The sequence below is a fragment of the Callithrix jacchus genome, chromosome 17 (genome assembly GCF_049354715.1).
Source record: "Callithrix jacchus isolate 240 chromosome 17, calJac240_pri, whole genome shotgun sequence".
Taxonomy (NCBI): Eukaryota; Metazoa; Chordata; class Mammalia; order Primates; family Cebidae; genus Callithrix; species Callithrix jacchus.
Window position 1 is genome coordinate 21,417,219 of NC_133518.1, and position 14,214 is coordinate 21,431,432.

The 14,214-nt window shown below is 30.8% G+C and overlaps 1 protein-coding gene across 1 annotated transcript in view; it reads left to right on the forward strand.

Moving 5' to 3' along the window:
• Positions 1-14,214, forward strand: part of SI (sucrase-isomaltase) — a 93,469-nt gene that overhangs the window by 45,788 nt on the left and 33,467 nt on the right. Inside the window, exons 25-28 of the mRNA XM_035278127.3 lie at positions 695-850; positions 8,628-8,831; positions 10,759-10,913; positions 12,347-12,515. Of these exons, the coding sequence (XP_035134018.2) occupies positions 695-850; positions 8,628-8,831; positions 10,759-10,913; positions 12,347-12,515 (684 nt within the window). The remainder of the gene's footprint in view (positions 1-694; positions 851-8,627; positions 8,832-10,758; positions 10,914-12,346; positions 12,516-14,214) is intronic.

Sequence of the window (14,214 nt, forward strand, 5' to 3'; positions counted from 1 at the left end):
TTACCAATTTTCAGAAAATGTCTACTGGTTTATTATTTTTTTATTTAGTAGACATACTATGATTTATATTTTCTAGCAGTAAAATAATAAATTGATATAAATTAAATAATACAAGCTTGAGAACTTTTTAACTCTAATAGAGTTTGAAAGAGATATAATAAAAAATAATTGTATTGGTTATGTATGCAATGTAAAGGTCTATGTTGGCTATTTGTATGTGTACTCTTATGCTTATAAAAATATATACATATACACTAATGGTTTACCATCATATTTTGGCTGTGCATAGGCTGATCTTTATATTAATTTTCATTCTTCTAAGTCAAATTTTGCAATAGTGTTTGGTGGACATCAAAAAGTAAGCTATGTAGATGAAAATCTAGGTATGGGATAAATCTTGCTCACCTTATTCCCAAGGTATATAAGCAATAATTAAACATAAATTTGCAATCCCAACTATAGAATAATTGTATATGTGTGTATATGCATATGTACATATATGTATGTATACATATATTTCATATATTTATATTCTGTTTTTCAAGTATTTTATCAAAACTATTAATGATTTAATGTGAATAATTGCTGTTACCATGTTTCATAAAATGTAAACTACTTTTTTAAGTCATCCAGTGATCAGATACAGTATTTAATGTTGTTGTTTGTTCGTTTCTGTTTTATTTTGCCTTCAAAGGTTCTCCTAATTACAGATCTCAACCTTAATCTTGGAAAAAACTTTAGTGTTCAATGGAATCAAGTTTTCTCAGAAAATGAAACATTTAATTGTTATCCAGATGCAGATTTTGCATCTGAAGAAAAGTGTATACAACGTGGCTGTTTATGGCGAACGGTAATAATAATTTTAATTATTACTCATGATACAGTTTTTACCTAAGCATTTCAATGCAAATTTTACATATTATAATTTTAAATCTGCAGCATATAAATTAGATTCAAGTAGATAATCATTTGGAATTTGAAATTAGCATATCTGATAGGCAATTCACTTTTATCTTAATTAATTATTCAAAGGCATATCTTAGTAATTGCCAGGCTAAATTAATGTGTAAATTGCTTTCCAGGCACTTTGGGTAGTTAACTTTACTTACTATATTAATACTCTATGTGTTACACTTTACTAGATGTTGACTGTAGCTGATTTGCTCAGTTGGGTAAGATATGCCAGTAGTAGACAGTATTTCAAAAACATTGGCTCAAGTTATTAAGATGTATAATGTGGAGTAATGGGCTAGTTTTCTTCCACTAAGGATGATAATAATCTCTGGCCATTATTTTGGCTTTCATTTTAACAAAATGATGACGGCTGAGAATGGCAGATGTTTTTACCAGTGTCGCAGGAAGGAGACACATGTAAAATTTCCTCTTGCTATGCCTGTTTTTCCAAATTCTGGGCTTTTTGTTACATCTTTGGGTTTTGTCAACAAATACACTTATTTAATATAAACAAATAATTAAATGCATTTGTTATATCACCGAGGTGAGTCAAGGCATATCTGTCAGCAATTTCCCAGAAAAATTTACATTTGTACAAAGAGATGCATAGCATCTCTGCCTCCAGAGAAATTAGTCCAGTGTCTCTCTGTTAATTGTTAAAGCAGCATGACCTTTACCATTAGTAAAGAACAGGGAAGAATATAAAAACAGAAAAAGTAAGGAGGAGAAAAGATTCTAAAATCAACAAATATCAAATAGTGAAGTATTGTTCATTTCTCTAAATCTTCTCTTTAAGTTGCCTCTCTAGTCAAATTCACATCTATTCCCCTTTGCATTCAAAGCCTCCTAACTTTATCACAAGTCTAAAGGACAGGTGGGAACGATTCATTTTAATAAAGCATAAATAACTTCTAAACATGAAAATGTGAAATTTTATCTTTCCCAGAACTATTAGCATTAGGTCAAGTAAATTAAACTTTAATGTTAGGATTTGATGAATCAGAGTGTGGATATCCTTTCTGGTAATACTTTAGATCGCACTATTTCTTGATTGATTCATTTAACAAATACTTATTGAGACCTAATAAATTCTAGTTACCACTCTAGGTGAACAAAATAAACAAAACCTTTCTACTCTGATAGAGGTTGCATTATATTGTGGAAAGCAAAAAAAAATAGGAAGAAAATTATGTCTTAATTAAGATAGATACTATAGCTTAAACTCAAGCAGGAAAGGGAAAGAAGGAAAAAATTCCAGTGGTGTGACTTTTTTTTTTCTCATAGATACAGGGGTTAACTGTGCAGGTTTGTTATGTGAATATATTACATACTGATGAGTTTTAGGTTTCTAGTGTCCTCATCAGTCAAATAGTGAACATTAAATGAAATAGGTAACTTTTCAATCTTCGCTTTTCTTCCACTCACCTCCATATTGGAGTCTTCAGTGGCCATTACTCTCTTTTTCCTCTTGTATCCATTGTTTAGCTCCCACTTGTAAATGAAAATATGCTGTATTTTATTTTCTGTTTCTGAGTTATTTCACTTAGTCTAATGACCTCTAACCCCATCCATGCTGCTGCAAAAGACATTATTTCATTGTCTTTTATAGCTACTTACTACTCCATGGTGTATACATACCACATGTTTTGTATCCAGTCGTCTATTGATGGACACTTAAGTTGATTCCATGACTTTCCTATTGTGGATGTTGCTGCAATAAACATACCAGTGCAAATGTCTTTTCGATGTAACTTTTCCTCCATTTGGATAGATACTCAGTTGTGAGATTGCTGGCTCAAATGGTAGTCATATTTTTAGTTCTTTGAGAAACTTCCGAACTGTTTTCCATAAAGGTATATTTCCACCAACAGTATATAAGCATTTCCTTTTCTCTGCATCTTTGCCAACATTTGTTGTTTTTTGACATCTTACTAATAGCCATTCTGACGTGTGAGATCGGCTCTCATTGTGGTTTTAATTTGCATTTCTCTGATGATTGGTGATACTGAGCATTTTTAAAACACATTTGTTAGTGCTCATGTGTCTTCTTTTGCAAAATATCTGTTCATTTTCTTTGTCCACTTTTTAATGACGTTGTCTGTTTTATCCTTAATTGAGTTTTCTGAGTTCCTTATAGATTCTGGGTATTTTGTTTACATAGTGCATAATTCTTTTTCTCCCATTCTATTGGTTGTCTAAATACTGCATCAATTAATTATTTATTTCCTTTTGCAGATGCATTCTAATTCATTTCCATTTCTCTATTTTTGATTTTTTTCCTTTTGCTTTTGTGGTCTAAGGTAAAAATTCTTTTCCTAGGCCAATATTCATAAGAGTTTTTTCTAGCTTTTTTTTCAAAGGATTGTTACGGCTTTATGTCTTACATTTATGTATTTAATCTATCTTGACTTAATTTTTGTATATGGTGAGAGACAGGGGTCCATTTTCATTCTTCAACATATCCCTAGCCCATTTTCCTAGGAGCATTTATTAAGTAGAGTATCCATTCTCCATTATATATTTTTGTCAATTTCCTGAAAGATCAGTTTGTTGTAGGTATGAGACTTTATTTCTGGGTTTTAAATTCTGTTCTATTGATCTACACATCTATTTTTGTACCAAATCCAGAATGTTTGGTTACTCTATCCTTATAGTATAATTTGATGTCCGATAATGTGATATCTCCAGATCTGTTATTTTTTGCTTAAGATTACTTTGGCTATTTGGTCTCTTTTATGGTTCTATGTGAATTCTAGAACCATGGGTTTTTGTTTTTTAATCTGTGGAAAAAATGACATTGATAATTTGATAGAAATTGAATTGAATCTGTAGATTGCTCTGGTCAGTATGGACATTTTAGTTATCTTGATTCTTCCAATTCATTAGTATAGATGTTTTTCCGTGATGATTTACATCAGTGTTTTGTAGTTTTCCTTGCAGAGATCTTTCACTTCCTTGGTTAAATGTAGTCCTAGGTGTTTTGTATATTTATTTTCTGGCACAACTATTGAAAATGAAATTGAATTCTTAATTTTGTTTTCAGTTTGAATGCTATGGGTGTATAGAAATGATACTGACTTTCATACACTGATTTTGTATACTGAAAGTTAATTACCGTTATTGACTAAGTCCAGGTGTCACTTGGAGGACTGTTCAGGGTTTTCTAGGTATATGATCATGTCATCAGAAAACAGAAAATTTGACTTCCTCTTTTCCAACTTCTTTCTCTTGCCTGATTACTCTGGCTAGGATTTTCCCTACTATATTGAAGAATAGCGAATATGACAGGCATCTTTGTTCAAATTCCTAGGAGAAATGTTTTCACCTTTTCTCCAGTTAATGTTTGCTGTGTGTTTGTTATATATGGCTTTTATTATTTTGATGTATGTTCTTTCAATGCCAACATTGTTGAGGGTATTTATTATGAAGAAATATTGGATCTTACTGAATGCTTTTTTTTCTGCATTTATTGAAACAATCATATGGTTTTAGTTTTTAGTCCTCTTTATGTGGTGATTTGCTTATGTTGAACCATCCTGGTATAAAGGTGGTATTGATTGTGCTGGTATCTTTTTGATGTACTATTGGATTTGCTTTGCTAGTATTTTCGTGAGTATTTCTGCATCTGTTAATCTAGAATATGCAACTGCTGTTTTCTTTTTGTTGTTGTTGTGTCCTTGTCTGATTTTGGTATCAGGATTGATACTGGTCTCAGAGAACAAACTATAAAAGAATCAATTATCCTTAACTTTTGGAATAGTGTCAGTAACATTGATAAAAGCTCTCTTTTGTACATCTGGTAAAATTTGGCTGTGAATCCACCTACTCCCGGGCAGCAGTGCTTCTCCTCCTCCTCCTCCTCTTTCTTCTCCTCATCCTCCTCCACCTCCTTTTCCTTCTCCTTCTTCTTCCTCATCATTCTTCTTATTTTTTATGGGAGATTTTTATTTTTGATTCAATTACATTATTCAGTATTAGTCTGATCAGGATTTCTACTTCTTCCCTATGTTTTCCAAAAGATTGTATGTTTTCAGGAATGTATCCATTTTCCCTCGATGTTCTAGTTTGTTTGCACGCAGATGCTTTTGGCAGTCTCTAATGATCTTTTGTGTTTCTTTGATACCAATTGTAATGCCACCTTTGTATTTTCTGATTGTGCTTATTTGATTCTTCTTTTTAGTTTTCTTGGTCAATCTAGCTAGCCATCTATCAATTTTGTTTATCTTTTTTATTTCATTGATCCCTTTTATTTTTATTTTTTTTTAGGTCTCAGTCTCATTTAGTTCTGCTCTGATCTTTGTTTTCTTCCATTAACTTTGAGTTTGGTTTACTCTTGTTTGTCTAATTAATTTAGGTGTGATATTAAGCTATTTTGAGATGTTTTTGTCATTTTTAATTTAGGCATTTAAAACTATAAACTTTCATTTTAGCATTACTTTTGCTGTATCCCAGAGGTTTTGACATGTTGTATTAGAATGTTTAGGGTTTTTTTTAATTGTTTTATTTCTACATTACATTAATCATGTACCCAAAGATTACTCTGAGCAAGTTGTTTTAGTGATATATATTTGTATATTTTAAGAGTTCTTCTTGGTATTGATTTCTAATTTTACTCCACTGTAATCTGAGAAGGTACTTGATATGATTTTTGTTTATTTGAATGTATTGAGAGGGCCAAATATACTGTCAATTTTGGAGGCCACGTATATTCAAGGTTAATATTGATATATGAGGTTTTGTTCCTGTTATGCTATTGTTGCCTAATTTCTTTGTCATCTTAATTATGCAATTGTTTTATAGAATTAGTGAGTTTTATACTTACATCTGCTTTTATGATGGTGAGTATCATTCTTTCATTTCCATATTTAGAACTTGTCGGAGAATATTTTGGGCCAGTAGAGACAGTCTGGAAGTGAAAACTTCACTCAGTGTTTGCTTGCATAGGAAAAACTTTATTTCTCCTTCATTTGTGAAGCTTAGTTTCACAGGACATAAAATTCTTATTATTGCTTTTCTTTAAGAAGGCTGAAAATTGGCTTCTGATCTCTTCTGGCTTGTAAGGTTTCTGCTGAAAAGTCTGTTGTTAGTCTGTTGGGATTTCTTTTATAGGTTATGGATATTTCTCTCTAGCTGCTATTATGATTCTCTTGTTCATGTGGACTTTGAATAGCCTGATAAGTATATGTGTTGGTTCTGTTTGTCTTATAAAGTATCTTCCAGGTATCCTCTGAACTTCTTGTGTCTGTGTCTGCATTACTAGCAAGTCCAGGAAAACTGTTTGGAATTATTTTCTCAAATAAGTTTTCCACATTTTTAACTTCTACTTCTCTCTCAGGAATTCCTGTAACTTGTTGGCTTGGTCACTTTACATAAATTTTTTGAAGACTTTGTCTGTTTTTCAAAATTCATTTAAAAATATTTTTGTCTGACAATAGTTATTTTGAAAGATCATGCTCAAGCCTAAAATTCTTTTCTCTACTTTGTATATAGCTTATAGTTAAAGTTTTTAATTGTGTTTTTAAATTCCTTCAATAATTTTTTTTTCAATTTTCACAAGTTACTTTTTCAAAAAAATTCTACCTTTTATATTTTGTTTTTCTGATTTCTAAGCATTAATTTTCAACTTTCTTTTGGATTTTACTGAGCTTCCTCACAATCCGTATTTTGAATTATTTATCTGTAATTTTACAATTTTCACTTTGTTTAGGATCCATTGCTAGAGAGCTAGAGTAATCCTCTGGGGCGTCACAACACTCTGATTTTTTCATGGTACTAAAGTTCTTACACTGGATCCTTCTCATCTGGAAAAAGATGTCACTTCTTATTTTTTAATTTACTTTCATTTGGATGAGATTTTTTTCCCCCAAAATGGTGTGATTCTAACATGTGCTGGGTAGGGTGTTTTGGCTTTGCTTCTTTGTGCTTTTTGGGGCTGTATGATAGGATGATATCTTCAAGGAAATAAGCTTGAATAGATGAGAAGTGTTCAAAACCTAAAACCTGGGTGATTACAAACTTTAACCAAGGAGGAATGAAAAAGGAAGCTTAGCAAGAACAGCACAAGAGTTGCGTTGGAAAAAAAGAGCATACTGGGTTCAGGAAGCCAAGTGAACAAAGCATTTAAAATGGCAGAAATGATCAACTATGCAAATTGCTTGCCAGCAAGATAAGGACTGGAAACTGACGTGGATTTGGCAGCATGGAAGTGTTTGGTAACTTTGACATGCAAACATTAGAGTACTGGAAATAAAAAAAAAAAACCTGGTTAAAGTGAGTTCAAGTAAAATGAAGGGACAAATTGGAGATAGTGAGTATGATGACCATTTCTATGCCTTGCTGTAAAGAAAGCAGAAAAAAACAGCACAGTAGTCAGAGGTGACAGTTACTTTAAAAAATAAGAAAAATAAAATCAGTTTCTGATGTTAAAAATAACATAATGAGGCCGGGTGCGGTGGCTCGTGCCTATAATCCCAGCACTTTGGAAGGCCGAGGTGGGTGGATCTCGAGGTCAAGAGATGAAACCCCGTCTCTACTAAAAATACAATAATTAGCTGGGCATGGTGGCACACGCCTGTAGTCCCAGCTACTCTGGAGACTGAGGCAGGAGAATTGCTTGAACCCAGGAGGCGGAGGTTGCAGTGAACCGAGACTGGGCCATTGCATTCCAGCCTGGGTAACAAGAGCAAAACTCCGTCTCAAAATAAATAAATAAATAAATAAATAAATAAATAAATAAATAAACAAACAAACAAACAAACAAACAAATAAATAAAATAATGAATCCAATATTCATTATGAGGGTGGAGAATTGAGGAAGAAATGTTCTTATAGGTAAGGAGGGCTGGGATAGGATACACAGATGAAATTGTTCACTTTAGATAGAAACCAGACAGTACACTGTAAAGAACATGAATCAAACAGACTATCTCAATTCACTCAGCCTATACACCTTCCTTTTAAGGAGCTTTTATGGGGACTTGAACAACTTCTTTAAAAGGAAATTGGAAATGTAGATAAACATAATAATTCTGTCCAAAATAATTTAATAAACAAGGATGATAGGGAGAATGGATTGTGTTAAAGCAACTAGCCGTCAATGCCATAGTTTATAATTATTTTTCTTAGGTCTTATCTCTCACTCCTATGTAAACCAATCAACTCTGATTCTTGGCCATGGTTCTTATTTCAAATCCTGGTCAGGATGTAACTGACCAGTATAAGAACAAATCAAAAAGAAGGATTGACAGCTTCATTATAAGTAAAACAACTCTAGCCCATGCTCTTTAGAGGGGGTTATAATGGTGTTTTTATGCACAAGAATCAACAATCAATATAAAGAGTAAGAACAAACATGGGATCAAAGTTTATTACTAATATACTTAATTTTGCAGACAACACAATCTAATGCTATTTTTAGTTAAAAATATATGACTTTTGAATCGTCTCCTCCATTTTTCTTTCTGTAGAGTGAAAATACAAATACTTTGTATAAAATTTTAGTACATGGGATCCCAAATTGCATAAAATGTATTTTGTGTTATGACTGCTATTTCTTTTTGTATTAATAAAACTTGTAAATCATATAATGTGTGACTAAACATCAGTGTATTTTTAAAGAGCCAAATATTACAATGCTTATAATTTCTGGCAATGACCATGCAATGTGTTTTTAGGGTTCTCTATCCAAAGCACCTGAGTGTTACTTTCCCAGACAAGATAACCCTTATTCAATCACCTCAACTCAATATTCATCAATGGGTGTAACAGCTGACCTCCAACTAAATCCTGCAAATACTAGAATAAAGTTACCTTCTGATCCCATCTCAACTCTTCGCGTGGAGGTGAAATATCACAAAAATGACATGTTGCAGTTTAAGGTATGCTTAATAAAAACTATTCCAATGCTTACATCCTCTCTTGAGACAAGAGAGTTTGAATAATCGTGTGATTGGATGTTTAATGTAATCTTAAAGGGTATTAACAGATTTGATATTTTGATTCTATAAAAATATTTTTTTCTACACAACTCATACCTAGGTGCTGAATAAATGAAACTGCTCATTTTTGCTAATTTTGTGATTAATACAATAGTGATTTAAAAATAAATTGAAATTCTTGCAAAATACATAACTCATGTATCATCAAACTATACTGATAGTGTCATTAAAATAAACAAAATGAGATGCCTACTATTTTTATTATTTTTAAGTTGTGGTCTTAATTATCTGGCCAATGCAATAAGACATACCAAAACCATAATTTCTTTCAACATTTAGCAATAGAAAATTTTTTAACTGAAGTATTCCAAAGAAATCCATTAAGAAAACCATTAGAAATTTAAAACATCAGCAAAACAACTGGATGTAAAATGTTTCCAAAGATATTTTCTTGTACATTATTGTTCACTATTTAGAAACAAAAATGGCAACAAATGCCATTATCAAAATCAAATAAAAAATCTAATAATAAAATCATCAAAAATTATAAGCCTAATAATTTTTGTAAGGAGAAAAACTATTAAAAATATTCACATTAAGTATTTTAAAATTATAAATAAGAGTAAATGATAGTTTAAATGTTCATTCACTTTAGATAAATCGATGCTTTTAAAATATTTTCATATAAATCTTAGTGAAATATCTTTTGAAACTTCATAAATTAACTTTTAAGTTCATCTGAAAAAATTAACACCTGGCAATTGTTAACATTTAGCAAGGGGTAAAGAATGATAAAAATTCATATAATTAAAACAGTGTGGAACTGAAGATAGAATTGCTTGATTGTTTATTGAAACAAGATGGCACAAAAGCATAGAAGATTGTGTGTGTCTGTGTGGTGGCACAAAAGCATCAAAGATTATTGTCTGTGTGTGTGTGAAGAAAGGTTCACAACTTAATTAAGAGGTAGGTTATTTAATAATTTATATAGAAAAGTATATGTCTTTAATCATATGCTAAAGTAAAATTCAGAATGAGTTGCATGTGAAATCTAAACATAAGCATAACAAAAGTTAGCTGCATGTTTATTTTGTATCTGGCTAGCAAAGGCCTTTCAAGCTACAGAGAGAAAGGTGTAAGTGACGTAGGTAAAAGTATACACTTCTTCTTACATGAGAAAAAAACATGTTTTCACATCAATCATGTGTTATTTTTATAAAACAGAACATAAATGTTGAATAATAATGTGAAAAAGATGAAACCTCATAAGCAAGAAATAAAATGATTAACAATGAAAAATAAATGCTTTCAATTGAACAAAAATGAGCATTAGAGTACACATTTTGGTGAGACTATTATTCACTAAAAAATTCGGGAAAGCAGTTTGTCAATAGTTGTCAAAGACCCTTAAAGAGTAAGCATACTCAGACCTAGTGGTATTTAAGAAATATTCTGAAGAAATAAAAACACAAATAAACATAAATTAGCATTAGTGTTTATTGTAGAACGATACTTATGATAAAATATACTGAAACAACTCCTGTGTTTAACCATGAAATAATTTTTGTATAACCATACAATAGAATATTTAAATCTAAAATTTTTGTTTTAGTTTCTTATTGTATAGAAAATAAATCACAAAACATTTTTTAAAGATTCAAAAATGCAGTACTCAATTTGGTCCCATTATAAATGTGTATATGGAATTCTTTATTGTTATAGCCATATGGGCCATGAATGAAGAATTAGAAATTATATGGACAAAAATTCTAAATATTCTTGTTGAGCCAATATTTAAATTATTTCATTATATGTACATGCTATGTCAGCAATATGAGTAAACTTTTTTACTACTTTTCTGCAATAGATTTATGATCCCCAAAATAAGAGATACGAAGTTCCAGTACCATTAAACATTCCAACCACCCCAATAAGTACTTATGAAAACAGACTTTATGATGTTGAAATTAAGGAAAATCCTTTTGGCATCCAGATTCGACGGAGAAGCACTGGGAGGGTTATGTAAGTGATTGCATTATTTGATATAAGGGATGTTTTAATTTTGGCTTAGGGAGGGAAAAGTAAAATGATTAACAACCTTTCTGTCCTAGAGTAGCATCACACAAAAAATGTAAGCTGTGTTAAATAACTCTGTCCATTTTAATATTTCTAACTAAATATAGTCCTTGGGACTGTCTTAAAGGATTGGCCCACAGTTTTGTCTACACTGTGGAAGTGTTCAATTTCACTATGAATATCAGACTCATTCTTCTAATCAAGTTGAGAACCAAAACCAAAACCTCTTTTAGAAAGCATGATGAGTGCTGGGAAAGATAAGTGTTTGGAAACAAGTGAATTGAGCATTTTATTTAAACTGTTGAAATAGTTTATTAGGGCTGGAATCTGATAGAATTAATCATTTATCATTTACCTGCCATGTATTAATGAAAATAATGTACAGCACATGAGTATAGATATGTTTTTATGTTACAATGAATAAATTTAATTTAAAAATTGTAGTCTTTATTCAGAAGCTCTATACACTATAATATATTAAAATATACTTTTATATAATTTAAGTTTTCCATGACATTCCTTAGAAGACGTTATCAGGATGCTTTCTGGTATTGTCAGGATGTGTATAAATAATGACCAAAACTATATCTGGATTATTTTAATAATTTTATTGCTATGAAAACATTTTTGTTCAAATACATGGGAAGCTAAGTCATTTTTTGAAATATCCTGGTACAATGGCATTATTTATTGTCATTTGATGAACACTATCTTTGATTAGTTTTCCAAAATAATAAATATAAAAATTTAAAATATGTCCAGATTACCTGTAATACTTATGTTTCCTCTCCATGCCAATGTTACTTTCCTTCCTTTTTATGTTCTTCTCACAAATGAGTTGAATAATATTATGTTCATTGTAACACATATTTTCATACATACCTATTTTTATAAACATGAAGTAAAAGAAGAAACACACAATTGCAAGTAGTAACTGGTGAGCGTTTGACATTTAAATATCTGCTAAGCTTAAAATTCATTATAATATTGATTTCTTTTTATTCTACATAAAAAATGTATTATTTCAAGGAAGCAGGAAAATTGAGAACTTTTAATTTCTAGGTCACACATTACTAAGTCATTTATTATTTTAAATTAGTTTTATTTTTAAAAGAAATACTTGTCTAAATAAAAATATACAATCACATTATTGATACAATGATTCCCCTATAAATATATGAAACATATTTTACGTATTCCTTAGCTAAAAGAAAAAATGTATTAGAATAATTATTTCCATTTTGTAACTGGGTAAAATTAGGAATATAGAGAAAAAAATATTGATTTTTAGATAATCTAAGAAAGAATTACCATTACTATTTGTGATACTACCTTGCATATATTTTGACAGAAATAGTTTTATTTTCTTTTGCTTTCAGTTGGGATTCTCACCTGCCTGGATTTGCTTTCAATGATCAGTTCATTCAAATATCGACTCGCCTGCCATCAGAATATATATATGGTTTTGGGGAGGTGGAACACACAGCATTTAAGCGAGATCTGAACTGGCATACTTGGGGAATGTTCACAAGAGACCAACCCCCTGGTGTAGGTACCAACATGCAACCACTCCATGAGGCAACTAAGACCATGATTGGAATCCAAGCCACTTCTTTATAGGCCTGTGCTTTAGGATTGAAGTAACGACAAGGGCATTAGCTAGAGATCTCCAGAGCAGCTATAGCAATTTTCTGAGAAATAAACCCCAAAAGTCATCGTAAGTTACAGGTGGAAGTAGAGGAGTGGATGTATAAAAATTTGCTCGACTGCTTTGAGAAGCAGGCTTTGATCCAATAACTTGACTGTTTCAAACGCTTAGAAATAACATGATTATCTATTACCTGTCAAGTTTACCTTTACTCCAACTTTTAGAGAATAACTCCCTAAAGGTGTCCTTGATTGTTTTTTACTTCTTGGATACTGATTTGATCTTTTTGCTCTTTATAACCCACAGTAGCAGTTGTGTAATTTTATGTGGCTAAACTGGTAATTATATATATTTTTTTAAATTATTTATTATACTTTAAGTTCTAGGATACATGTGCAGAATGTGCAGGTTTTTACATATGTATACACATGCCAAGATGGTTTGCTGCTCCATCGCCCTCTCATCTACATTTACATCTTTACAATGTGTTTTTATATATTTGTTACACTTTTTCCAAAAATATGTCTTGTTAATACAACACACTTTATGAATATTTAATGTAGTATACAACAAATAATATTACCTATAATATTCCAAACATATCATAAAAATATATTTTAATAAAAATTATCCTATTTGTATTTTTAACATGTGACGTGTACTTAAAAGGATATACTCAGTACTTCACTGTATGTGTGCTGTTGCAATCATTTTTTATTGTTAGGTGCTCAAACAGCTTGCATTTGTTTCATAATTGTCCAAACTTAGGTTATTGAAGGCTGTTTTTTGTTTACACCAACTTGAAATAATATATTTTACCAAAATCAATTTCTTAAAATTCCTTCAGCATTTGTACAGATATAATTAAATTAATATACTTTTGATTCTTAATATATATAATTACTTTCACTAGTAATTTTGCATATTCCTAAAAACAAATTACTATAAAATTACTTTCACTGCTAATTTTATGTATTATATTAACAATCAAAAGTATATTAATCTTTTAATATCTTAAAAGATTACAGTATGGAACAATGAATTAAATATTTTATAAATACAAAAATTTAAATGTTTATAAATATAAAATATATAAAGAAGATATTTTTCAGACAGCTTGATTATATTCATCACTTTTATCACTTCCAGGACATTTTACTACGGGAAAAGTACCAATTTATCAAACCTTTGGAAAGAAACCACACTAATGTCAAAGGCATTCTACGTCAGTTAATGTGGAAGCATTTTTGGTTGTTACATATGTGTATATTAATTTATTTATATTTATAAATTACTCTAAAGCAGTAAAAATTTAAATAATTATTTTCTAGGGAGACACGTATTTTAACTGAAACTTAGTTTAAAGTGGAAAAAGAAGAATTTAAATACCGAGTTTTAATTGTATAATAAAATTTAAAATAACGGTTAAATTCACATGTTGCCAGGTGCGGTGGCACGTGCCTGGATTCCCAGCTATTAGGGAGGCTGAGGCTGGAGGATCTCATTAGTCCAGGAGTTCTGGGCTGTAGTGTGCTATGCCGATCGGGTGTCCACACTAAGTTCGGCATCAATATGGTGATCTCCCGGGAACAGGGGACC